The 27,307-nt window shown below is 39.4% G+C and overlaps 1 protein-coding gene across 1 annotated transcript in view; it reads right to left on the bottom strand.

Annotated features, from left to right (window-relative positions):
* The window catches only part of ELOVL2 (ELOVL fatty acid elongase 2), an 89,816-nt gene that overhangs the window by 13,864 nt on the left and 48,645 nt on the right, over positions 1 to 27,307 (bottom strand). Inside the window, exons 2-4 of the mRNA XM_036757654.1 lie at positions 22,514 to 22,577; positions 12,912 to 13,099; positions 1,907 to 1,984 (exon numbers count right to left, since the gene is read on the bottom strand). Coding sequence (XP_036613549.1) covers positions 1,907 to 1,984; positions 12,912 to 13,099; positions 22,514 to 22,577 — 330 coding nt within the window. The remainder of the gene's footprint in view (positions 1 to 1,906; positions 1,985 to 12,911; positions 13,100 to 22,513; positions 22,578 to 27,307) is intronic.

The raw sequence follows: 27,307 nt of genomic DNA on the forward strand, positions 1-27,307 counted from the left end.
TGAAGTATTTAAAGGATTGTTATGTGTAAGAGTGATTAGACACCATTTATGTCTCCTGAGTGGGCAAAGCTAGGTAGCGCCAAAGCATGGAAGTTACAGGGAGGTAGATCATAGGGTTGTAGATTTGGAGCTTGAAAGGACCTTAAAGGTCACTGAATCTAACTCTCCTCATTTTCTAGATGATCCAACTATCTGAGGTAGAACTTGAACCCAAGTCTTTAACTCTAAGTCTAGCGCTCTATCTACTGTTCTACACTGCTTCTTCCTCAAATCTTACCCAGATTTAAGGAAAAAAAATCCTAATAATTAGATGAATCCAAAAGAATGGGATGTTTTAGGAGGCATCCTTGAAGTACAATCTGGGTGACGCCTTGTCAGGGATATAGAAGAAAGGGTTCCTGCTCATCTATGATGACAGCTCACATTTACCTACTACTTTCAGGTTTTTTAAAGTGCTTATTATTTAATCTTTATAATAACCCATAGGTACATGCTACTATTATCCTCATTTTGCAGATGAGGAAATTGAGGTTAAGTAACTTGCCCAGTATATGTGGGAGGAGAGGATCTGAACTCAAGCCTTCTTTATTCTAGCAACTCTATCAACTCTGTCTGCAACAGGCCAAGCTGCCTCTCTAGTATGGATTTGACTAGATGACTTCTGAGGTTTCTACCAACTTTGAGATTTTGTGACTACTTATGTAGTAGAGACACAGAAATGTAAATGAGCCTTCCCCACTTCACTAGGTTTTCTACACTTTGACTAGATAATAGTTCATCTGAAAAAGATCTTGGGCTTTCAGCAGATTGGAACCTCCATGTGAGCTAACATTGAAAACATGGCAGCCAAAACTGCTAATGTCATCTTAGGCTACACTGAGAGGCCTAGTGTCCAGAATGATGAAAGAGATAGTTCTCCTGTACTTGGCCACAGTCAGACCCCACTTGGAGCAGTGCTCAGCTCTGGGTACCACATTTTAGGAGGGATATTAATAAGCTAGAGAACACACAAGAGAATGATGAAGGGCTTTGAGATCATTCCACGAGGATTACTAAAGGAACTGAGAATATTAATTTGAAGGAGACTCAGTGGGGAATAGCTAGACTATGTCTTCTATCTCTAAATCTATGATTCTATATTCATGAAATGTTGTCTATCACACAGGAAAAGCATGAGACTTGTTCTGCTTGGCCATGAAGGGTAGAAAGAGAAACAATGGGAAGAAACTGGAACAAAAGCTATCTGAAAGTGCAATGAGCTACCTTGGAAGGCAGTGGGTTACCCCTTAATAAAGATTTAAATTTAAGCAAAGGCTCTATGAACACTTGTTGGTATATAGCCAAGTGACTTCTTGCTCAGATATGGGGTGGACTAGAAGCCTTCAAATTGAGGTTTGGAGTTACAAGATGAGATCAGTGGTGCGGAACCTGTGGCCTCGAGGCCACATGTGGTCCTCTAGGTGCTCAAGTGTGACCCTTTGACTGAATCCAAATCCGAAGGATTTGTTCTGTGAAGTTTGGATTCAAAGAGCTGCACTTGTGCTTTGAGGCCACAGGTTCCCCACCCCTAGACCAGATAAAATTAACATTTAACATTTCTGTTTGACTAACATTTCTGATTAACCAGATAAAATTAACATTAATATGTCTGTAATCAGTGAGATGATGTCACCATCCCCACTCTTGACCTCACTGTGCTTCTAACACAGTTGATCAAAAATGGAAAACTTGTTGCTTTTCATTTCACCAACTATGAAAAATCTCAAAAATGATATTCTACTCTCACCAAAGACAAGAATTCCCCCTCGTGCTCAACTCCACCACAGTGGGTAAACCCAAGAAGAAGGGCTCCTCCATCTCACAGAGAGACGTATGCAGAGCTGTCGGTTTTCTATTTGAGGCTCACCCGGATATCCGCTTCTCCTGCACTGACAAGATTCTGACATTGTAAGTTGTAGCCTCCTTCCCAAGTGGCAAGAATGAGCTGGCACAGAGACAAAAAGAAAAGATTAATAAAACAGCAGAAAGTGAATCTAAACAGAAAAATCCATTCATATTTTCTATTGGCATTTATTCAGGAAACTGACTGGGACTTGGGCTTATGCCAATTCGTTCTTAAACAGATACTATCAAAGGACTTGATTCTTGCTTTTGAACTGAATTCATTGATTGTATTACATGCTGTCTGCTATATCAAACTTTTAATAATCTACAGCTGTTCAATAACTTATAATTTGGCTGACATTGGGTAGACGTATATTTTTATATGTTTAGAAATTTTCCAGACCCGTTTTTATCAAATCTTATCAGAATTATCTCTTGCATGAAAATTTAAGGATGCTTAACTTAAACATCAAAATCAACTTTTTTCTTCTGCCTTGAAAAGTAGTAAAAACCTGTGTTTTCTTTTCCTTCTATTAATTGCAGAGGTTTAAAATACATTTTACTAACTTACAAATTGATTGAGTATGGGTTACAGAGCAGTTATGCTTGGAATATGCTTAGCATACTGGATTGTGTATAAGAAATAGTCTCTAGGTGTAGTTTGAAAATCTGTCCAGTTTTTAAATCTGACATGCCTTTAGTGAAACAATCCTTCCTTCTCCATACCCCAGCCCTTCCACTTCTTGGATCGGCATCTATTTTAATTAGTTGTCCAAGACAACTAAGTGACAAAGAAAGTGATTTTCCCAGCCAGTCCCTGAAAAGAAGCTACTGATTCCAGTTCCTACAGCCAGTTAAGAAACTTTTTTCCTTTTTGCATCTTGTTTCTGTAAAGTTTATCACAGAACACATTTTATCTGCAGAACTACCCATTAGTGTCTGTACATTTAATTTTTATTTTTTCAATTGCATGTAAACAAAATTTTCTACCATTCATTTAAAAAATGTTTTTGAGTTCCATATTCTCTCTCTGCCCATTCCTCCTCTTCTTGAAAAGATAAGCAATTTGATATAGTTTATACATGTGCAGTCATACAAAAATTTCTATATTAGTCATATTGTAAAAGAAAATGCAAACCAACCCTCCCAAGAATAATAAAGCAATTTTAAAAGGATGCCTCAATCTGCATTCAAACTCCATCAGTTTTTCTTTCACCTCTGGAGGTGGGCAGCATTTTCCATCATACGTCCTTCAGAGTTGTCTTGTATCATCATATTGCTAAGAATGGCTAAGTCATTCACAGTTGCTCATTGTACAATATTGCTGTTACTATGTACAATGTTCTCCTGATTCGACTCATTTCACTTTGCATCAGTTCTTCCTGGGTTTTTCTGAAAGTATCCTGTTGGTCATTTCTTATAGCACAATAGTATTCTATCACAATCATATACCACAACTTGTTCAGCTGTTTCCCAACTGATGGGCATCCCCTCAATGTCCAATTATCTGTCACCACAAAAATGGCTGCTATAAATATTTTTTGTACACATAGGTATTTTTCCTTTTATTTCTTTGGGGGTACAGACCTGGTAGGAGTATTGCTGGATCAAAGGATATGCACAGTTTGATAGCCCTTTAAGCATAGTTGAAATTGCTCTCCAGAAAGGTTGGATCAGTTTACAACTCCACCAACAGTGCATTAGTGTCCTTATTTTCCCCACATACCCTCCTTTTCCTTTTCTGCCATAATTATTGTTTTGTGATTTTTCAGTCATGTCTAACTCTTTGTGACCCCATCTGGGGTTTTCTGAGCAGAGGTATTCGAGCGGTTTGCCATTTCTTTCTCCAGTGCATTTTACAGATGAGGAAACTGAGACAAAGAAGTGACTTGCCCAGGGTCACGCACAGCTAGTAAGTATCTGAGGTGGGATTTGAACTCAGGAAGATGAGTCACCCTGACTCCAGGCCCAGCCCTCTATCCATCTAGCTGTTATAGAAACCAATCTGATAGGTGTGAGGTGGTACCTCAGAGTTATTTTAATTTTCATTTCTCCAAACATTATTTTTTAGAACTTAGAACATTTTTTCATACGAGTCCATTAGGATCTTGTGATCAGATACTTGACAGGCCTACAAAAAAGAAATGTATTTCCACTTTTTGGTATATCTCCTGAAGATCCCCCTCTCTTCTTTGGATGGATTCCAGACTCATAGACTTCTGATTCAGAGAAATTTAGGGCAGATGGAGTTTAGATTTCTCCTTGGATACTAGTGGGTTTGTTTGTTGTCTTGTGAAAAGCTGCTACTTTAAAAGATTTGTGATTTTATTTGTGAGATTGCTCCAGCCACTGACAGAGATCACAACTACTCCTCACTTCAGTAAATGATTCAATGAATTGATGTGACCCCCAACCCCCATCATCACTTGATGGCTATCCTTCTGCTGATAAGCTCAGCTAGTCTGGTCCTTCAGTTATAAACACATAGTCTGTTGTCAGGCCTATGCTTGAAGATGATCTAGCATGGTAGCACCTGCCAGCATTGTGCTCTTTGAAAACCCAAAGTGACCTCCAAGCCTCGTCCATAAAATAGAGAGCTAGAGGCCACCAAGACAGCTGGTGTATGGCACTGCTGCCTAGAGCAGGGGTCAGCAAACTGGTCTGCCAGTCTCTCAGTTTTTTAACAACTCTCAAGCTAACAATGGTTTTTACATTTGTAAATAAAGTTTATCGTATTTTGAAAATGTAAAAACCATTCTTAGGGCCATACAAAAACAGACAGTTGGCCAGGTGTGACTGGGGAAGGATGTGGCCAGGTAGTTAGCCTATTCTTAGCTTAAAGAACTCAACTGCAAGAAAAGTTGCACAAGACTGACACAGAAATAGGTCACTAATCTCTAGTACAATGTATCCAGAGGCTTTCCATTCCTATACCACAGTGGAATAGATGCATACCTACTGCCAGGGCTCAAAAGTCTTTGATGGATTTCTTTCTGGTCTCTGCTTGGATAACAGCAAATATTTGTTCCTAACAATCCTTACCATAACTGTCCTGATTCCTAGCCAATCTTCAGACTGCTCTTCTTTTTCTTTGAATGGTAAAAACAAGATATATGCTTTAAGTTATGGGGCCCAGAGGCTCCTGAGACTGTTCCTCTCTCTCTCTGACTTTGGCTTGTTCGTTTCAGGGGAGAATAGCAGGGAGGTCATTCTTATGATGTACTAAATGTACTTGGAAGGAGGCAAAAGCAATGCAATATATACCTCTTTTCCATAAGGCTTTGCAGATATTTTCTTTTCAATGCCTTGCATTTAGAAAAAAGGCTTTCTTGAATTAATCTGCCTAAGGCTATCCATCATTATACCTATTACTTTCCATACCCTCATTGGCTATGCAAATTATCACCCTGAGGAGACCAAATATTGATTAGTATTGTAGAAGCATAGTAGATAGAAGTTTTTCATGGTCTGTTGGGACTTAATAAAAATTGCACTTTTATCTAGGTGATATTTTTTAGAGAAATACTTATGGTTTAAAGCAATACCTTTCCTCCCAGGATACTGGAACCCAAGGGCTTCTAATATTAGTTTTATAAAAGAAACCTAGCCACATCTACCATCTCAATTGGAGGCGAGCCTTCTTTCTCTTGCAAAACAAGAGAGGGCACATCAACAACTGAGATGGGCATCGTTTCGAAGAGAGAAAAAAGGCTGAAGTTTATTTTATTTGCATAGGTCAAATCAGGTTGGGGCACTGGCAAAAGCTAGTGAAAGTAATAGTACTAATTCTTCATAAACCTGAGGCTCCGTGGCACTGGCCTTAACTTTGCATATTATACATTCATGGCCCTCTTCCAGGTACAACCCTATTAAAACTGCTATAAACCAAGAAAGAAACACACGTTCAATATCTGCTATTCAGCTACTATTCTTTTCCCTCCCTCCCCATCCCTTCTTCTAATTCTGGATATTCTTTTCCCATGGAAGCTTCATTTCTGGTCCAAATTTAAATTCTGAACTATGAGTGACTTTTTAAAATTGAAGTCACAGAGTAGGAAGTTTTCTTAACAAATAAGAGACCCAGTCTTCTTCCCTGAAAGAGAAGAAGGGTTACAGGCAAGTGACCTTGGAACAGTAACTGCTCTGGGCCCTTTGTCTTTGGGATGGGACTGAATAGAGACTCTGTAGCCTTTTACTGGTCACCTGTGTTGGGAGATATATAGCATCCAAGAAGCTAGTTGTATATCTAGCAATATGGAAAAAATGGAGGGAAAAGAAGTAAGGAATTTCTGTGGATGTGGGTTGGCAAAGGAAAGAAAAAAATAAGCAAATGGGAAAAATCAATGACAGGACAGAACAGGGTGTGCTATGAACCCTAACATTTAAAAACAGCAATGATCAAAAGAGAACAATTCTCAAGGATGATGTGTCCAGTGTGTTCCCATGAAGAGTCAAAAGCAGGGACAAATATCAGACTTTTAAAAAGTTTAACCCTGGAGAATGTAAGAGTAATAAAATAGCATTCAATTTGAGGTGGGAGTTACATTTAATTGCTTGTGAGTTTTTTTGGTTTGTTTTTCATTGCAACTATCTTTGGTTGCCTGCTTCTACTTCTCCAAATCTGACAGAAAATACCTTCAAGGCTCAATTCAATCCCCAACTGCTCCATGAAGAACCCAGGCCATGATCACAGATCATACAATCATAGATTTAGATCTAAAGGGTGCTTTAGAGGTTACCTAATCTAACCTCCTCATCTGAGAGGAGGAACCTGAGATGGGGAGAAGTTAAGTGACTTGCCAAAGCTACACAAGTTCTAAGTAGCCAAGGTAGGGTTTGAAGTCAAGTTCTCTGACTCCAAGGGCAGCACTCTCCCCTGTTCTGAGCCAAGCACTAACTTCTCCAAATTCCTATAGCATTTATCTGTACCATTCATTTACATATATTTGAACCATTTGTTTATATAATATATATCTGTCTCACATGTATGTGTAAATATTCTAGGCCTACAACTTCTTTAGTGTAGGGAACTCTGAGTGAGAAAACTCCTGCAATGAGTCAATCCTACAGACAAGTGTTTACAGATTGACAACTGGATATTCTGCATTAGAAACAGGGCTGGAACTGAAAGTCTTTCAGGCTTCCGAGGCTGCTTCTGTCTGCCATAGCATGCTCTGATGTTTCTTTGCACTTTATATATTACTTGGGACTGTTAATTTTCTTTTAATGTGTGTTTATCTTATTTTTCAAACTAGACTGCGTGGTCCTTGATGTCCACAACTTTGTATTATACTTCTTATATGTAGACCTGTATCCTTTAAAGCACCTATCACAGTGTCTTGTACATAGTATACCATCAGTGAGTATATGCTGGTTGATTGAAAATTTCCTCTTTTTACTTATAAATAATAGTCAATAGTCAGTAAATATTTATTAAGTGCCTAATATGTGCCAGGCACTGTGCCAATCACTGGGCAGAAGATAGTCCCTGTCTTCAAAGAGTTCACATTCTAATGGGGAAAGACACCACTTAAAAGGAAGCTGAAAAGGGAGGTGATGAAGTCCTACAATTAGGGTGGAAAATGATGAAGTGACTGACCTAGGCATCCTCTTTAAATAGCGAACAATCTGGCAGGTTCTCTCAGATGTCCATCTTCCACCCTCTATAATCAGGGGGAGGGAGGCAGATTTAAATTGACAAATTTTAAATTTTCCTCTCTTCCCACTTTTTTCTCACCTCTCACCTCAGAAGTGAGAAATGATCATTTCTATCACCCAGATGTAGGCCCTCTAGTCTTGACATTGCAGGTTACAGGGTACTATTTAAGTGCTCCCCAGGGATATAGGACAAGGAAAACAAAAAGAGAGAGGCAAGTATGAGGAGTCAAAATTATACTGACTTTTTGCCAGGATAGTAAGAGGCTTTTCACAGTATTCGCTCCTCAACTCAAACTTACACAGCCAGTCTGCATGAAGGCAAGAAAGCTGCTTGAAGCAGCTTTACCTTTGCAAAACCATCCAGCAACTTTGTGATTGGGTGGAAAAGCTGCCACAGCAAAGAAAAAAATTAGGCTTTTCCTTCTCCCTAACCTGCCCCTGGCCGTTTCCTATTCTGAGGCTGCACATGGCCAGCCATGTCTGCTGAACTGAGTGTTGAGGAGCCTGACTTCCCAAGGAATAGTCAGGACACATAAGGTACAATACATACAGGTTGCTAGGGCCAAACCTAGGGTATTGAGGCTGGGGCAAATCATACTATGCATATGGGGGTAAGGGCACAGCTACAGTTCTTAATCTAACAAATGTTCAATAAACCGATTACAATGTGAAAGGAACTGTGCTAGAAGTGGGTTAGAAGAATAAGATCTAGCTTGCCCTCAGGGAGTTTATGCTCTAGTAGAGGGATGATGTGTACACAAATACAATATGACTTAGGCTGTGCAGCTCAGAAAGAACCAAGAGCTCTTAGAATGTAGGAAGTGAATAGGACAAATCCAATACGTAAGGAATGGGCTTTGGGACAAAGGTTACAAATAAAAAGTGCTCAAAGATTCAGGGGGGCAGAGAGTGACTTCTAGCTGGGGGAATAGGGACTTTATGGAGGAGGTGATATCTGAATTAGGCCCAGATGGAAGAGAAGGGTTTCAACAGGTAGAAAAGTGAAAGGAGTGATTTTAGGCCTGTACAGAAAGGGCAAGGAGGAGAATGAAGAACAGTCAATAATACAGTTGGGATTGAAATTAGAATGCCTGAAATGGAGTAAAGTGAATAAAGGCTGACAAGAGATAATAGAGTTAAAGTGGAGGCAGAACTTTTTAATCGTGCGCGCGCGCGTGTGTGTGTGTGTGTGTGTGTGAGAGAGAGAGATGGACCCCTTTGGAAGTCTGGTGAAGTATATTGATCCCTTTGGAAGTCTGGTGAAGTATATGGATCCCAGACTGAGAAAAATGTTTTTAAATGCATATTACAAAACACAGAATTACAAAGGAAATTAATTGAACTATAGTTATCAAAACTACTTTGTTAAAAAAAAAGTTCATGAACCCCAGGTTAAGAATCCCTGGTGGAGAGGGACTAGATATCAGGGTAAGGAGTTTGTATTTTATATTGTAGGCAGTCAGACCCCACTGAAGTTCTTCGAACAGGGTAGTGGCACAATCATATCCTTATATCAGGCAGATTACTTTGACAAGAATGTTTAAGATGGATCAGACAGGGGAAAGACTGGAAAGGAAACTAGGCAGGAGACTGTTATTTTTTAGGAAGTAGTTTCAGTGAGAATGGAAAAGGGATGCATTTGAAAGACAGCAGAGGCAGAATCCTTGTGACTTGACAGTTGATTGAATATGGGAGGTGAGAGAAAAAGAATCAAAGATGACTGTGGGAGATTGGGTAGTGAGGAAGTGGGACAGTATGTGTGCAGATTACTCCTTCTAGAAGTTTAGCAGTGAAAGAAAAGAAAATGATAGCTAGAGAAGGTAGCAGAGTCAAGGGAAAAACTGAGAGAGAGTGGAAGGCGTGGGCAGACTGAGTAGCAGATTTGTAGAATGAGGGGAGGGAATTAGTAGAGATAGGAACTACTGGATTAAAGATGAGAGATACTCCAACATTTACATTAAATCAGGTTACAAGTGTAATCAAAAATGCGGGATGGAGGGTCAGCTATAAGAGTGGACTACTTACTACCTGGCAGCAAGAAGTGTTTGCACTCAGTTAATTGTATTTATTTGCACTTTGTTAATTGTATTTTATTATATTGATGCTGCCTTCTTCCAAACAACAAGGCTAGCTTCAGTTTAAGCAGAGTTGACTATGCGTGTGATCTCAGAGATAGAAGGTTAAATGTTCCATAAATTACGTTCTCCATCCACTGATGGATACCTGAAATTCCCATTAGAAATTCATTCCTTTAGGTCAAGGTTTTGATCCCAATTCAAAGGTACATCACAAATGCTTGTTGAATGACGGGAGAAGTAACACTTTGAAGATGTTATAAATATCTGAACATGAGAATGAGTTTTTTATATCCTTTCCTCAGGCAGTCAGCAAGTGTCAGGCTTGGTACAAAAGTGCTGGGAATACAAACACAAGCAGAAAGATAATCTTTGCCTTCTAGGAATTTACATTCTAATGAGAGAAGACAACATGTAAAAGGAAGCTGAAAAAGGTGGTGTGAGAAGGACATGAAAGAAAGTACTCAGTGTTGAAATAAGATAGAGGAGTCTGGATTGCAGCTTGATGAGAAAAAAAGAGTTGGTTGGCCTAGGGTTCCCCTTTAAATGAAGATTCTCAGAGAAGCAGTCCTGAGCATCCTTCTGAGGTTTGCATTCTAGGACTGAAGCGATCTTCCAAAATAAGGAGTTTTGAGAGGCATGATGGAGGCATCCAGATTGCAGCCCGAGAACGGGTTTTAGTATGGAGGTACTGAAGGTGGCAGCAAGGAATGACAAAGTCAGAAAAGGGACATCAACTCCACCGACATCCCAAACTGAAGCCTGAACTTTCCTGGCTCACAGTTTTCTTGGCCTTGTTTTTAGCAGAGGAATGACATGCCCCACGGGGTTCATTTAAGGCTTTTAGAAGAAATTCTTGGTGGTATCTGTGTAAAATAACAAATGATTCTGCTGGCAGGACAACCAGTACTTGTTTTTGCCCTTGTAAAAAAGCCCAAGCCTAGTGCTCTACAAAGGAATGGGAAGTGTGGGATGTCATGGGGGCAGCTAGAAAAGAGCTGGAATGTCTTCTCACACTTCCAGGGGTCACTCACCAGGCACAGAGATGCCATTGAGCCAGCTTCACAGAGATGCTGGGAATGCTTTTCAAGGAAACACTGGGCTGCCCTGAAAGCAAACCGAGTTAGCACTGACTCACTTATCTACTCTGTGGAGAGGATGCCTGGGTAAAAAGAATTTAAAGGTCGCCCACCAGCCCTATTTCAGATCCCTAGTTTCACTGCTGTCCTTCCCACCTCCATTTATCCAAAGCAGCTAATGGGGAGGAAATTACAAGATACAATTCAGCATCTTTCTTCTCTTATCCTTCTTTTTTTAAGGGAAGTGAGAATCAGTAGATAAATTGACATAAAGCAGAAGCAAAAAAGACAAAGAAAAGAATCAGTGAACTCCTGTATGCAATGAACAAACTGAGGGTGATGTTTTTTCATCCATGAATTGAGTTGATGATATATGTGGTAGTTATTTCCCAAGGTTTTTGTGAGAATCAAATGAAATCATTTGAAATGTACAATACTTTGTAAACTTTAAAGAGCTATATCTAAATGCCAGCTATTCTTATCACCATCAGCATCATTATTAATCTTTTAGAAGAAACATCACAGAATATTAAAACTGAAAAGGACATCAGAGACCATTTTGTACAATCCTAGCATTTTATAGGTAAGGAAACTGAAGTCCAAAAGTGCCTTGCTGAAAGTCACATATACATATATGTGTATGTATGTGTTTGCCACATATATATCCCTGAACAAATTGTACAAGCTGGGAAACAATCCTTTGAGTACAAGTAGAAAGATTCTAAGAGTTGTGGACAACATTTTTTTTTGCAGGCGGGAAGGCAGGGCAATTGGGGTTAAGTGACTTGCCCAAGGTCATACAGCTAGTAAGTGTGTCAAGTGTCTAATTTGAACTCAGGTCCACCTGACTCCAGGGCTGGTCCTCTACTCACTGCCACCTAGCTGCCCCAACAACTTATTTTTTAAAAGTGAATAACAAAGCTAAATGAGCCTAAAACATATTGACATTAATTAGCTAATTCATTCATGGATTGCTTCATTCATTCTATAGATGGTAGCATGCTAAATCGTTATTTCCACTCCACTTCACATTATTTGGGTCTTTCTTGCTATACCCTTATCAGTTTTTGGCTCTACATTTTAAGGGGGGCATGGAGAACTTTGAGAACAACAAAGATTATTAAAGGTTTTAAAACAGAGCCTATGAGGACAGGTTAAAAGTATCAGGATTGCTTCATCTATAAAGAAGAAGCCTAAATCTTTCAGTTACTAACAGCTCTGAAAATTCATAGCTGTATGACTCTGTGCAAGTTAGTTCTCTGGGCTTTGACTATGAAATGATAAAGGACTAGAGCAGTGGTATCAAATTCAAATAGAAATGGAGGTTACTAAATGGTCCATGAGGATCCCTGCAGGCCACATAATAATGTAGAAAACTGCAAATTAACATTATCTCTGTTTCACTGTATTTTTATTTATTTTGTTAATATTTCCCATTTACATTTTAATCTGGTTCAAGCTGTACCTGGGAATGTTGTGGGCTGTATGTGGCTAAGGCAGAAGGTTTGCCACTTCTGGACTAGGGTATCTCTAGCATCCCTTCCAAATCTAACATTTTATAGTTCTATGAATCCATCATATCTCATAAAATCTTTGAAAGTTGAAAGGGATTTCAATATGAAATGTGACAAGTGGTCATTCACACTCTGCTTTTAAAATTTTCTCAAAGGAAAACCAATACTTCCTGAGCCCTTTTCACTTCTGGACAATTTCCTAATTGTTAAGAAATCATTCCTTATATCAAATACAAATTTTGCCTTTTTTGGAACTTTTACACATTGCTCCTTGCTATCATCTAGAGTACAACAGAGCAAATCTAATCACTCTTCTATGATATAGCCCTTTAAATATGTAAAAACTGTCCTCACCTCCCTTCCCAAGTTGGTTACCCAGTTGGTAATCTGTTTTGATGATCAAAAGAAAATGGATTTAAATTATTGCAGGAGAAATAAAACTTAGAGATAAGAAGAACTTCCTGAAGAACCTCTATCAAAATCAGAAGTTGCTCATATCTTCAAGAGTACCATGTGGAGCCCTCTTGGATACTACCACTGCAAATCTGTCAAAAGGCAAGGGGGCTAGATTATAAATGACCACTAGAAATGACTCTACTCTGAAACTGTCAATAAGTCAAATAGTATCTATTAAGTGCTTGCTCTATGCCAGGCACTCTACTAAGCACAGGAATTGTAGTTTTGGCTGAAGAAAAACTTACCTCTACAAGCATATATAGAGAGAGTAGTGTGATTCCAAGATTATAGAAAATAAGGATACCCCTGAGAGAAAGTGGAGGCCTGTTCTTCATATACTTGTTACCCAACCATATGGAAAGTAGATATATTACAGTAAGGAAAAAAGTAGGGAGGTAGGAGTCCAACATGAGCCATCCTCTGACCCGAGCATCTGAAAAGAAACACACACAGATTATGTATATTTATGTAACTACCTGGAACTTATCTTGGTATAAGGTATAAAGTTCTAAATCAAAATTCTTTCATATTGCTGCCCAATTTTGCCAGAAGTTTTTTTTATCAAATAGTGAGTCCTTATTCCAGGAACTGTTTCAAATTTATAAGACTAAGAGCAATTCCCCAAATGATAAATAGTCTAAGAATATAAGTAGATAGTTCTCAAAAGGGGAAACCTAGGTTAGTCACTAATTTGGTTAATCATCAAATCACTAATAATTATAGAAAAACAAATTAAAGGAATTAATGGGTTCTACCTCATAGTCATCTGCTTGGCAAAGAAGACAAAAAAGGAAAATGATGAGTGTTGGAAGGGTGGGGAAAATAGGCACATTGATTGACAGACCTATGAATGGGTACAGAGAACAATTTGGAGTTATTCACAAAAAGCTACTAACTAGCATTTGCCCTTTGACTTAGCTATACCATTTTTAGGTCTATGCCAAAATATATATTTGCCACCATTCTTTTTTGTGGTGGCAAAAAACTGGACACTAAAGAGATGCCCATCAATTGGGGAATGGCTAAACAAATTGTGGGATATTAATGTGATAAGAGTACTGTTGTGCTACAAGAACTGAGGAAATAGAGGATTTCAGAGACATAGAAAGTATGAATTGATGGAGAGTGGGGCAAGCAGAACAAGAAGACCAATTTATACTATAACATCAATGTTACAAAACAAATTATTTTGAAGACTTTTATAAACTGATAAAGAATGAAATGAGCAGAACCAAAAGAACAATTTATATAGTAACAACAACACTGTAAAGACAAATAACTCTGAAAGCCTAAAGAACCATGATCAATACAATGACTGACCATCCATGGTTACAAATGTTGATGAAATGTGCTATCTCCTGACAGAGAAGTAATAGATTTAGAGGGCTGAATAAGATGTATAGGGCAGCTAGGTAGCACAGTGCATGGAGTGTCAGGCTTGGAGTCCGGGAGACATGAGTTCAAATCCAGACTCAGACACTTACTAGCTGTGTGACCCTGGACAAGTCATTAACCCTGTTTGATGCAATTTCCTTATCTGTAAAATGAGCTGGAGAAGGAAATGGCAAACAATTCTAGTTGATGGATTAGTTGTTGTCCTTCATTCTTGAAGAGGACCAAAATAACATCATTATGTTGGAGTCAAGGTACAGTGTGTCTGACTGGCTGATCAGACCAATAAGAGCTCAGAAGACTCTACCACAGGTTGGGCACAAATGCTCCATATGAACATTTAGAGTGGAGATATCTCTAAATTTGTGCACCTTCTGGTTCTTTTGAGCTACTGCAATTCTGCTTTGCTTATACAGCACAGTGCCCTTTTTGATGCGGGCACATCATGCTGTGCAGTCATTTGCCAGTGTCTCCCATGTTACACAATTGATTCCAAAGTTCTTCAGAGAGACCCTGAGAGTGTCCCTGTATCACTTCTGATTTCTGTGCGAATGTTTGTCTTGTGTGAGCTCTCCATGATATAGTCTTTTAGGCAAATACACATTTGGCATTTAAGCAACATGGCCAGCCTATCAGACTTGTGCTCTCTGTAGTAGAGTTTGAATCCATGGCAGTTTAGCTTGAGAAAGGACCTCAGAGTCCAGTACTTTATCTTGCCAGCTGATCTTCAGAATCTTCCTGAGACATATTTCCTGTCCAGATTTTGCAGGCATATAACAGCCTTCAGTTTGGTAGGCAGTCATACCTCCTCTGCCACTTTCCTTTGGGAGCCTCCCAAACACTGAGCTAGCTCTGGCAATGTGTACATCAACCTCATCATCTATGTGCACATCCCTGGAAAGTATACTACCAAAGAAAGTGAACTTATCCACAGCATTCAAAATTTCTCCATTTGCTATAATCGATGGTTCCATGTATGGATGGTGTGGTGCTGGCTGGTGGAGAACCTGTGCTTTTTTGGTATCGTTAGGCCAAAATTACCATGAGTAGCAGAGTCAATTCATACTTCTCTGTTATCTCTCAGTCTCAGAGGTTGCATTGAGTGCACAATCATCTGTGAACAACAAACCATACTATCTCTCCACTTTAGTCTTGGCTTGTAGCCTTTTCAAGTTAAATAATTTACCATCAGTGCAGTAGCTGACCTTCACGTCATTTTAACCCCACATGGGGTCATGAAGACTTGGACATGACTGAACAACAACATGAGATTTTATATATATATGTGTATGTATATATATATATATATATATGTATATGTATGTATGTATATATGTATATATATGTATACACACACATATATATATATTTAGAACATAGTCAATGAGGGGATTTGTTTTACTTTACTATGCATATTTATCACAAGGAATTTATTTTTGCTTTTATTTCTGAGTGGAGTGGGGGAGAAAAAATAGATTTCTCTTAATTTTTTTTTAAAGAGTAGGGGTAGAAAGACTCTTTAGGAGGATATTACAATGGTAGAGAAGGATGTTAATGGAGGGCTATATTAGGGTAGTGGCAATACAAATTCTATTTTTAAAAAGGAAGGGAAGAGATGTAAGATATTTTTCAACAGAATTGACAGGACTTGGAAACTGATTACATAAGAGAGGTGGGAAGAAATAAGAGTCAAAGATAACCTCACAGTTTTGGACAGGGAAGAGTCGGTTGTGCCACACGTAGTAAAAGTTAAAACATAAGGAGCTAGTTTATGGGGAAATATAACAAATTTGATTTTAGACACTGAGTTTGAGGTGGCTATGGAAGATCCTGAAAGCAATTGTCAATTTGAGTCTGTTAGTTCACAACAGAGGTCAGGCATGGAGTTAGCGATTTGTGAGGCCACTCCATGAATAAGATTGCGAAAGGACAGATTGTTTAGGGAAAAAAGAAAAAGGCCAAAGATGGTCCCTCAAGGAATATATTTAATGAGGAGTTGGGATGAGGATGTGTTATCAGCCAAGGAGGCAGAAAAGGAGTGGTTAGAGAGAGGAGAAAAACCAAGATAGTGAAGGATCTCTAAGCTGGAGCAGGAGAAAGGATGCACTAGAAGAGAGTGGTCAACCGTGTGGAATAGGCACCAAAAGAGGCTACTGAATTTGGCAGTTATGAGTCAGTGGTGACCTCTGAGAAAGAAGTTTTAATAGAAGGCTTCAGATCCTAGCCTAGTGCTGATGACTGACCTTAATAAATAAAAATTCTGGCTACCAGATGAAAAAAATCACTTCATTTTTTCATATAGGGCTCTGCTATGACTACACCCAAATGAGTGCAGCTATACCTTTTTGCCACTAGATAGGACTATGAAAACTGGCTGTCTCTCCCTCTCAGAAGTCTCCATCCATTCTGAAGAAGCTATGTTACCCCCTTTACCAGGCCACTTGAACTAAAAAGTCATAAAATTTTATAGACCTTAGAGACTGTGGGTTCTATTATTCATATTTCTAAGCCAGTGCTTCCTTAATTTTTTTCAGCACAATCAGATTAGGGCAGCTTCCTCCTCCTTTCTAGGGTGTGCAGAGAATATCCTGTGTGGTCTAACATTTAGCTCTCATTTTTTGTGTTTTTAGAAAGTGGAGTAGAAAAAGCAGTGACCAAGACCCTGGAAACTCTGTGAAGTGATATGAGAACTCACCCAGTCTGCTTTGCGAAGGTCATCTGATTCTGGTTGTCAATTTTATGATTCTCTGGCTACAAAATGAAATCCTATAAAAAAGGACTAAAGCCCAGTAAAGTATCTATAACTCTAATCTTAACTTATTTCACATCACCACAAATTTACAGATCCCAGGAGACGGCACAAGTTAAATCTGAGTTATATCCAAAGACATTAGTGTTCAAGGTAAATTTCAAGCAAAAAGCACAGCATCAACAAGAAATTCTAAATCATCTACTTGCCTTACAAATGTAAAGGAGAAATTTGGGGCTTTGGTGATTATGTTAAAGGAATACAGTAATCACCTATTGTATCCTATATAGTGACCTGGAATGGTTCAGGTTCAACTGATATGGAAGCAGGGGGATGCAATAAAGGTCCTCTGGATAGCACTTTCAGTTCTATGATTCTGAAAAGAGCGGGAGAAAAGCCACGCTAATAAACTAGGCAGGCAGGTGGTACAATGGTTAAGAATACTGGACTGGCAGTCAGGGAATGTCACCGCAGATACTAGCGGTATAACCTTGGCCAAGTCCTTCAGTTTCCTCACCTATAAAAGGGGGATAAAACTGCACTTCCCTCACAGGGTTGTTGTGAGGATCAGATGAGCTAATGTGTATAGTGCTTTGCAAACCTTAAAGTGCTATAGAAATGCTGGCTAGTGTTATTTCTTTGACATTGAATGAATAAATCATTTGTTAAGCATTTTCTACTTACAAAACACTATGTTAAGCCCTGGGGATACAAAAAGAAAAGTGAGTCCCTGTTTTCAAGGAGCTTATGTTCTAACGGGAGAGACAGTGCATGGATGGTTTCAGCTATGAGTCAGGGGGAAAAGTCTTCAGGGTGAAGTGGAAAAGCAGATGGTGATGCCTCTTTTTTGATGTCACTCGCTGTTAAAACCATATTTGTTTCTGACATCAAACCATTTGACAGTGCCAAGGACTTGGGTGACAAAGACCTTTTCTTTCTGGGTCTTCAGGAGCTGTGGCTGCAGCACCTGCAGGAACAGCTGCATCTTCACAGGGGTTGCTTTTCAGGATGCTGGCTGAGGGTCCTGGCCTGGAAGCGTGGCTGGTATTTTGCCCCAGGCTCTTGGGTCTGCTGGCTCCATCAGAATTTGAGGGTAGATGAGAGTCCAGGGGATGGTGGCGGTGATCTGATTTGGATGGCACATGCTGCCTCCTGACTCTCCCTCAGGATGCCTTGCTGCTTTGGCAAAGCTGGTTTGCCTTTCCAGTATTAGGTGCAGACAAGGCACTACACTGGGGAAATGACCTCTAAAACACTGGTTCCTCAGTCTTTTGAGATCTCATACACTAAAACTACAAAAGTTTTGCAAATTATTAAGTCCCCAAAGTCCTATTGTTCTCCATGATCATAGGAAGAAGGGAATACGGACAGATTCAATGGCATGGTATTGGCCAACATTCCTTCTACACTCACACCTAAATTCTAATCTCCATAAGCCAAATCACAATGTACGGCCAGGGCTGATGTCAAGCAAAGTACAGAGTAAGGATTTTATGCAAGCTGTAGGACAGGAAACATCTGGTGCAGACAAGCAGACAGCAGCACGTGGGGTTGGCATCTGGAAATCAATCTGATTCTATGTCAGAGATTTGGAAATTGACAAATATTCAAGCAGCATTTACTAGATGCTAGGCTCTGTAGAAGATGCAATGAAACAGAACATCATTTTTCACTACAAACAGCTTACTATCTAGTATTAGAAATGAAACAAAGTTAATCAACAATACAAGAACTAAACAGAAATACAATAACACAAGGCATATCACATGGCAGTATATAATTAATCACCAAATGAATAAATGCTGATTTCAGAGAAAAGAGAGATCATTGTGCGTTGGAGTAATTGAGAAGTCTTCCTGAAGGAGGCAATCCTTGTACTAGTCCTTGAAAAAAGAAGTAGGATTTTAGATTGGGGGAGAGAACCGGTAAGGGCATTGTAGGCAGTGGGGTGAACAGAGGGAAAGGGGCAGGAAAGAACAAAGCAAATTCAGGAGAAAGTGAGTAGACCAGTTTGGATGTACTGGAGGATTTGTATCAGTGACCCTGGGAAAAAAAAGGCTGGAGAGGTCAAATGGGGCCAGACTATGGAAAGCTCAGAATGCCAGATTGTATTTTGAACTTTATGCCCTAGGCCAGAGGTGAGGAACCTGCAGCCTTGAGGCCACATATGGTCCTGTAAGTCCTCAAGTGTAGCCTTCTGACTGAATCCAAACTGCACAGAACAAATCCCTTTAATAAAAGTTTTTGTTCTGTAAAACTGGGGCTCAGTCAAAAGACCATACCCAAGGACTTAGAATGCCACATGTGGCCTTGAGGCTACCTAAAAACACTCCCTCCCCCAGTCCTCTGGGTTATTAATAAGAAGTGTTTTCAAGTTAATCTGGATAGATGTGAGTGTGTGTGTGAGGGGGTGGTGGTGAAGGGGGGTGGAATTAAGAAGCAGAGAGACCAAATAAGAAGCTGTCATTGTAATTCAGATCTGAACTAATGAAGGTATGTACTAGAATGGAATAAAAGGAAGGAATGAACATTAAAGATACTGCAAAGAAAGAATTTATATTTTTGGTGATTGACTGGGGGCCAGAGAGGTCAAAGATGATGACAAAAGACTCAATCTGGATCATTGGGGATGTGGTGCCATTAAAAGAAATTTGAAAGATATTTTTTAGGGGAACATGAAATATATGAGGAAACCGAGTCCTGAGAGGACAGGGATGGCTGTAACTTTGGGAGCCATTTGATAGTTGAAGCTGTGGATAAGAAATAGTGAGTGGCTATGTAGAAAGAAGAGCAGAAAACCAATGACTAAACTTTGGGAAATAGAAGACGGGAAAAGAAAGATAATCCACCAAAGAAGGCCGAGAAGGCAGTTACAGGGAAAGAACTGTGTGGTTGAGAGCTGATAAGGATACCTTGATCAACTGACTCTTACCCCCACAGGTAACAGAGACAAGTAGACATCAATATATTAAATGAAGTACAAAGACATATCCATACTCTGTTACGTTTACAAAATGTGAATACCTTTTCCTTGAGGGAATCAGAATAATAGCTTGCCACTGGCTGGCTGAATATTGGCTTTAAAGTGGCCTTTAAAAAACTAGCTTACAAACTTGCCAACTTTTGACACAGTGGAAGCTGGAGAGGTTTATGGACTGTGACCCCTGAAAATCTAGAGGACAGCCAGCTATGAAGGAAAAACCCAGCTATGAGAGGAAACTGCTCTCTGCCTTTCCCCTTATGCCTTTACCAGGGGTCAGTGTCAGAGAAGAGCATTTCTATCCCCCCAACCACAACAACTATGGCACTTTACATCGGAACTACTTGTCCACGAGGAAACATTAAACCCAGTGTGAAGCAGGCCAAAGAGAGACTCATAGAGACTCCAAAGAATGTGAGCCTTGGCATCAGAGGAGTCAGTCAGCTATGGATGCTAGTGAGAATTATCCTTGGAAGTCAAGAGGCAAGCTACAAAAAGGAGCAGGCCTAGGGAGCCCAACTGAGCAACCTGCCCAGCAGAGATACTGAATCTGGGAGAGAGTAGCATGAGGGTACTGTAAGAAGAAAAAAGATATGAATTATCTTGCCTATGGGTGTCCCTGCTATCTATATATCTATCCATTCTTTTAGCTGTATGTGAGAGTGCCTCAGGTTTATAGGAAGAATGTTTTATTACTACTCTTCGTAAAATGCCATCTTAATAAACACCTTTGCTTTCAGCTACTTGTGTCTACTGTCTATTAAAGGGAAGCTCCCTGGTAGGGGCACATGAGATATACTTTTAGGAGTGTAGATACACAAAGTACCTTGAATTTAGGTAATCACTGACCCCTTCTCCTTGCCCCCAGACCCAACCTGCTGCCTGTACTGAGAGAATGTGCTACATAAAAAAAAACAGTTTTGGTGTGTTCTGGCTAAAGCCACCATGATTCCAGGGTCAGAAACTAGGTAGAGCAGAGGGAATTTTCAGTCTCTAGAGAATGCAATTATATAAGCCAAGACAGAGCTGTTAAATGGCCCCAAGTCAGAAACTCAGGCTCTAAGATTCACTTTAGGAACTAACTTGTCATGTGACCTTGGAGAAGCCACTAAACCTTTCTAGGTCTGGGTTTCCTCATCTAGGAAATGAAGCAGTTCGACTACATAATGTCTTCAGCTCTAAAATGCTATGGTTTTAGGTAATCAGACACAGTACCTGGCAGACATAAAATGAAAAGGAGAAGGGCAAATGGGGAGATGGTGAGAGGGAAGGATGAGGGAAACAGAATCAGGGAAACTTAATACAGGAAACTATAAGAAATGCTTCTCCAGCAAAAAGCTTTCTACTGATGACATATTCATGACTAGAACCCTGCAATATATAAGGTTAGCTTCATCCTACAGCCTGGCTCTGTATCCAACTCGGGCCCTGCCTTGGGAAGGCGGGTGGAGGGCAGTTTCTGAAGGACTAAGAAAGTTCTAGAGTTGTCAGGGTTTACATTTGCTCTAGGGTGGGCCAAAGGCATCTTTCTAGAAGCATAGCATCTTCAGGGTTACCCTGGGCCTTCTCTAAAATCCCCATAAACTCTAGAGTGGTCCTAGAACTGGCTTAATCTTATCTAATAACATCTAGGCTAGGGTTACAGGAATGAAGGACCTAGAGAAGGTAAAAACTGTAATTGGCAGAGCTGTGGTTCAAATTCAAGCGCTCTAATCCCAAGCCCAGTGCTTTTTTCCCTCAACACCCTGCTACCTGCTCCATGGCAATGACACCTTTAATCCAGAGAGGCTGATCTTAAGAGGAGAATCTCAGAAGGCTCGATTGCTTCTATGTGTCTGTCAAGGGTGAGGAAATTTAGGCTCATTTTTGCAAATCCTGCCAAGAGGCAAGACAGTATAGTGGGAAGAGCACTGGGCCAGCAGCCAAAAGATTCCCCAGTTCCACTACTCACTAAGTATACCAACTTGAGCAAACTGTATAATCTCTAAGCCTTTTAAACCCCAATTGTAAAATTGGAATAAAACTTTCTGGAACTGGCAACTTAAAAATCATCCACATAGTCTCTAGTCATAGAGCTAGAACACTGAATGAAACAACAAACAACACAGAGGGGAAAGTTCCTGACTCCAGCCTCTAGGCTCTACCTCTTTCTCTGTGTTTTATCTTTAACATACAGAGGAAACAGTAAGAAGGAAAAGAGAGGCAAATAAAACTCTAAATCACTGGCAGAAATACTTTTCTCTTTCAGTAAGTTAATACATTTTTAAAAATGTATTTTTATTCTGAACTTAACAAACATAAATTAAAATGGGCATTTCCATATACACAATAGAAAAGAAAAGGAGGATTTTTTACAAAACCGTGGGTCTCTATGTGCAACTTGCTTTTCTTTTAAATTATATAAGACATTCAACCTGTAGCTTTTTTAAAAATTGGAAGAGTAATATTATTTCACAGGTTTTCTGTGAGGACCAGATGAGATAATGGATGTGCCAGTCCTTTGAAAACTATAAATTACTATATAAATTTTTGTAATTTTATTTAATAATTTAATTTTATATTATTTAATGATTTATTTCATTTTATAATTTATTACATAGATTATTATATAAATGAAAGGTATTTTATTATCTTCACTGAAGAAATTCCATGGGCAACTCATATAACTGAATTAGACTCTTTCCCTTCCCAAAGGCAATTTGTAGATCCCCAAATAACTCACTCACCTCGAGGTCCAAACATATTGTCCAAAAAAGCATTGACTTCATTATCAAAGGCTATTAGCTGCTCCTGAAAAGATAAATGATAGATACTTTAAATTTCTCTTTGAGGAGTATAGAAACCCAAAGGGCTTTGGACAGCTGAATTTCACAAGGTCTTAGCTCTGGGACCTTTAATTTGAAAAAAAAATGAAAAAAAGAAAGGGAGAAGGGGTTAAAATGCCCCGGCACCCATGGTCAGAATGTGGGGATTGGAAGGGAAAGGGTACTTCTTTAATCATCTTAGGCTTCTTATCATGCAAATCGTGGTAAACAGGCTCTATGAGCTCAACTCATTTCTTGCATAATAATGTCCCAGGTTTACTGACCCAAATTCCATTGACTTCCTCTGCCCCAAATCCTTTGAAAGGCCCAGAGGGCACACATGTAATTTTGAAATGAAGATTTTGCTCAGATCAATTGCCTGAATGTGAATATGAAACTTCAGAGTTTTCAAATATTACACACTGTGACAACTACCTTTTTTCATTACCTTTCCATATAATTTTTTCTCAGTATACTCTCCTGTATCTCAGTACACATCTGAAACTCCACTAAAGAGTAATACTATTACCAAAATAAAGTGAAAATGGGTACACGATTTAGATATAAAGGCTGACACTATAAGCAAACTGGGAGAGCAAGGAATAGTTCACCTGTCAGACTTATAGAGAACAGAAGAATTTATGACCAAACAAGAGATAGAGAACATCATGAAATGCAAAATGTATAATTTTGTTTACATTAAGGTGAAAAGTTTTTGTACAAACAAAGCCAATGCAACCAAGATTAGGAAGGAAGCAGAAAACTGGGAAAGAATTTTTACAACCAGTGTCTCTGATAAATGCCTCATTTCTAAAATACATAGATAACTGAGTCAAATTTATAAGAATACAAGTCATTGCCCAACTGATAAATGGTCAAAGGATATGAACAGGCAGTTTTCAGAGGAAGAAATTAAAGATATCTATAGTCATATGAAAAATGCTCTAAATCACTGTTAGAGAAATGCAAATCAAAACAACTCTTACGTACCACATCACACCTATCAGATTGGCTATAACATGACAAAACAGGAAAATTATAAATGCTGGAGATGTGGGAAAATTGGAACACTAATGCATTATTGGTGGAGTTGTGGAATTGTTGTGGAGTTGTGTGGTGAACTGATCCAACCATTTTGGAGAGCAATTTGGAACTATGCCCAAAGGGCTATAAAAATGTGCATACCCTTTGACCCAACAATATCACTTCTGGGGCTGTATCCCAAAGAAATCATACAAATAGGAAAAAGAACCCATGTGACTGTCATTTCCTTCATTAAGTGATCTAAGATGTTTTATCTACTCTTACTATAGAAACTACTTTCAGCAATTGCTTAGAGAGGACATATAAGGCCTAAATCATCATGCCTTCCTCAGTGTAGGAAGGGAGAGTCTATTATCCTATTTGTTTCCAGCGAAGGAGAATGCCTGTCTCAAGAAGGATTCACTCAACGCAATTTTGCTAACCAAATATCATATACAGAGAACTGTATGAGGTGCTGGGAGAGATTTGAAATTTATATAAGATTTAGTCTTTTATCTTCATGGAGCTCATAGTTTGATACAGAATATGATACATACACACATACACACGTACAACTGTAACTATGGTAGGAGGAAGGAATAATACCCCAACTCCCCTCACAACTACTGCACGAAGACCTAAAAAATATACCACACTGAGTCCTGAAAAATTGCTTTTTCCAGCCTAAGTTGGCATAGGGAGGTCTTCAGCCACTGAGGACTAGATACAACCAGGAGGGCACTCCAATGAGACTTCCAGTCCAGGGACAGAATTGCTTGCCTTGAGCTATGCATACCAAAGGGCAGCAAACAGGAATGGATACAACCTTGCAGTTCTATAGCTCATATCCCAGAATTGGATCAAAGATCCAGGGCAGCCTGAGAAAGGGATATAATTCTAGGGGCCATGGGCTAGGGAAAGGAGCAGTGAGGGAAATGCTATAGACTAAGGGAAGGCTTCAGAGAAGAGGTGGCATTTGAGTTGAGCTTTAAAAAAAAGTGGATAAAAACTCAATAGGCCAAGATGAGGTAGTGAGGACTTTTCAGCCACAAAGGATCCTTTTGGCAGCTACTCTTCTGCCTACACAGAGGATGAGGCAATTGGTCCTCAATTCTAGGAGGCTGATGTGGAGTGATACCTGTTTAAGTCCAAAGGTCTATTTGTGACATTCAATGGTTCTGACTTTCAAACCTGAAATGTCTTGAAAGGGAATTGATGATTTGGCATAATTGCTGAAAGGAGGCCCTACGCATTTTACTCCTGAGCACTTCAATCAGACCTGTACCTTCCCCTCTGGCCCTGGAGCCTTCCATTGGATGAAAACTTTGGACACTCTAGGTCAGAGATACTTAACCTGGGTCCATGAACTTGTTGAGTTTTTTTTTAAAACATTTTGACAACTGCATTTCACCATAACTGGTTTGCTTTGTAATCCTATGTATTTTGTTTTATGTATTTAAAATCATTATTCTAAGGAGGGGTCTGTAGATTTCACCAGACTGTCAAAGGGGCGGGTCCATGACATAAAAAAGTTAAGAATGTGGCCTAGGGGGTCTGTGCCAAACTAACCTTGGATATTCTCATTCAATGTGGTCACCTTCAGACCTTACATAGAAGACTGGAGGCTCCAGGCACCAAGCCAAAGGTGAATGTACTTGCTTTTTCAGGATAAAATGTTTCAATGTGTGTTGCCCTCAGCACTGGGCAGACTTGTCTTTGACTAATGAGGTTGAGGCCAAAGGTGAATGTCAATCTTACTGAAGTACCCCTTCCCTGCCATAACAAATACCAGTGGAAAGCCTTTCTTGGGTGCTGAATCCATCAGGTATCCAAGTATGATAAGGCTGTGGAAAAACAACTGCTAAAAACTCGTTTGACTTATACTAACAGAAAAATGAAATCTGAGCCAAGATTCTGTTTAAAGTGTGTAAGGCTGGTGATCTTTTTCTACTCATACTATATTGCTTTTTTTGTTTTGTTTTGTTTTTTGGAGGGGGGATGGCCGGTCAATTGGGGTTTAGTGACTTGCCCAAGGTCACACAGCTAGTACATGTGTCAAGTGTCTGAGGCCACATTTGAACTCAGGTTCTCCTGACTCCAAGGCCAGTGCTCTACTCACTGTGCCACCTAGCTGCCCCCTCATACTATATCTCAATTACACTTGTTGGGAGAAGAAAAAAAAGGAGAGGAAGAAGGAAAGTAGTGAGGAGGAAGGTGGGTGAGGGGAAGACAGAAATCAGGAAATAATGAGAGTGAAAAAACCTAAATAGTTTCCCAGGTCTGTGTTATCCAGAAGCTCCTGAAGGGAGGTAGAGGGGCTTCAGGGGACTAAGGGTCCTTGGCATCTTATGTTTACCTCCCTTATGTGGCTCCTAGCACAATGCTCTGCAGGCAGTAGATGAACAATAAATGCTTAGGGTATTGTATAAGTACAATTTAAGCATCCTATGTATGTCACACTTTCCAAGAGTAGTAATTTTCAATTTTTTAAAGAGTAAACATTTTCTCTCTAGTAGTACTGAAGCACTATTTGAGTTCCTATGATGTGCTCTGAGAGGTAAGTGCTATTATGTCCCCATTTAAGGGTGAAGCTAAGCAAACTCAGGGTCACACAGGTCACATGTGAACTCAGGTGTTCCTGACTCAAGGCCTAGCACTCCATCCACTATGCCACCTAGCTGCCTCTTGAGCAAACCTTTAGCATTACATTTAATAGAGTAGACAGCTGCCTTCATGCACTTAGTCCTCAGTTCCCTTTAATTTGATTTTGGCTCCCATAATGGTACCACTATAATCTTAATAAGATTAAACAATGTATATTATTGAAAATCTTCTTTTAAGAACACCTGAAGATAAATTAGAAATATATTTAAGATAGAGATAATGAAGATACTAGATCAGCAGATCAAACCAAGGCCAAGCCTGGACTGGAAAACTGGATGTGGTAATATATAGAGACATGAATGCTGAGGGTTTTAGCATGATATAGCAAAAAGATTTGGAATCAGGTCTTGTTTTGAATACTGATTCTTCTAATTCCTACAGTATCTATGTAATTTCTGGTTTCAGCTTCCTCACCCCTAAAATAAGAGGAGTTGTCTTAGTTAATTTCTAAGGTTCTTTCTAGCCCTAGATTGATGAACCCTTGGCTTCAGTAGTGCCAGGTCGTCATCAGGAATTTTTAAAGATACAGGAAGCTTTGGGAAAGTGTTTTGGGGAAACTGTCAATTAGAAAAACATTTTGCATAATTATCTTTGAGGAAAAGATATATAGGAAATTGACATAAGTATATCGGCACAAGAACCATTCCCTTGTCTATAACATTTCTGTAGTTGGTCATCCATGTTTGGCTAAGAGACCAGTTCTGGGGAATATATATGACCATTCATATATGAATGAAGGAATTCATTCCATTTTAGGACAATTCTAATCATTTGAATGCCTTTCCTTAGGATTCAGACATTAATAGACTTTTAATGAACAATTAACACTTCAACAAAGTTGTCAGTTTAACATGTTTAGTTGACTTCTGAGAAAATGAATGAGATATAGGTGCCCAAGGGTGGGGGGTAGTGTTATGAGAGAAAAAAGAAGGGAACATGGATAGAAGAAGCTGCAGTGCATTAAAAGCTACTTCTCCTATTTCACAATTTTGACAAGAGCCAACCCTGGCGTATAAATGATCATTTTAA

Source organism: Trichosurus vulpecula, chromosome 1 (assembly GCF_011100635.1).
Source record: "Trichosurus vulpecula isolate mTriVul1 chromosome 1, mTriVul1.pri, whole genome shotgun sequence".
In the NCBI taxonomy this organism is placed as follows: Eukaryota; Metazoa; Chordata; class Mammalia; order Diprotodontia; family Phalangeridae; genus Trichosurus; species Trichosurus vulpecula.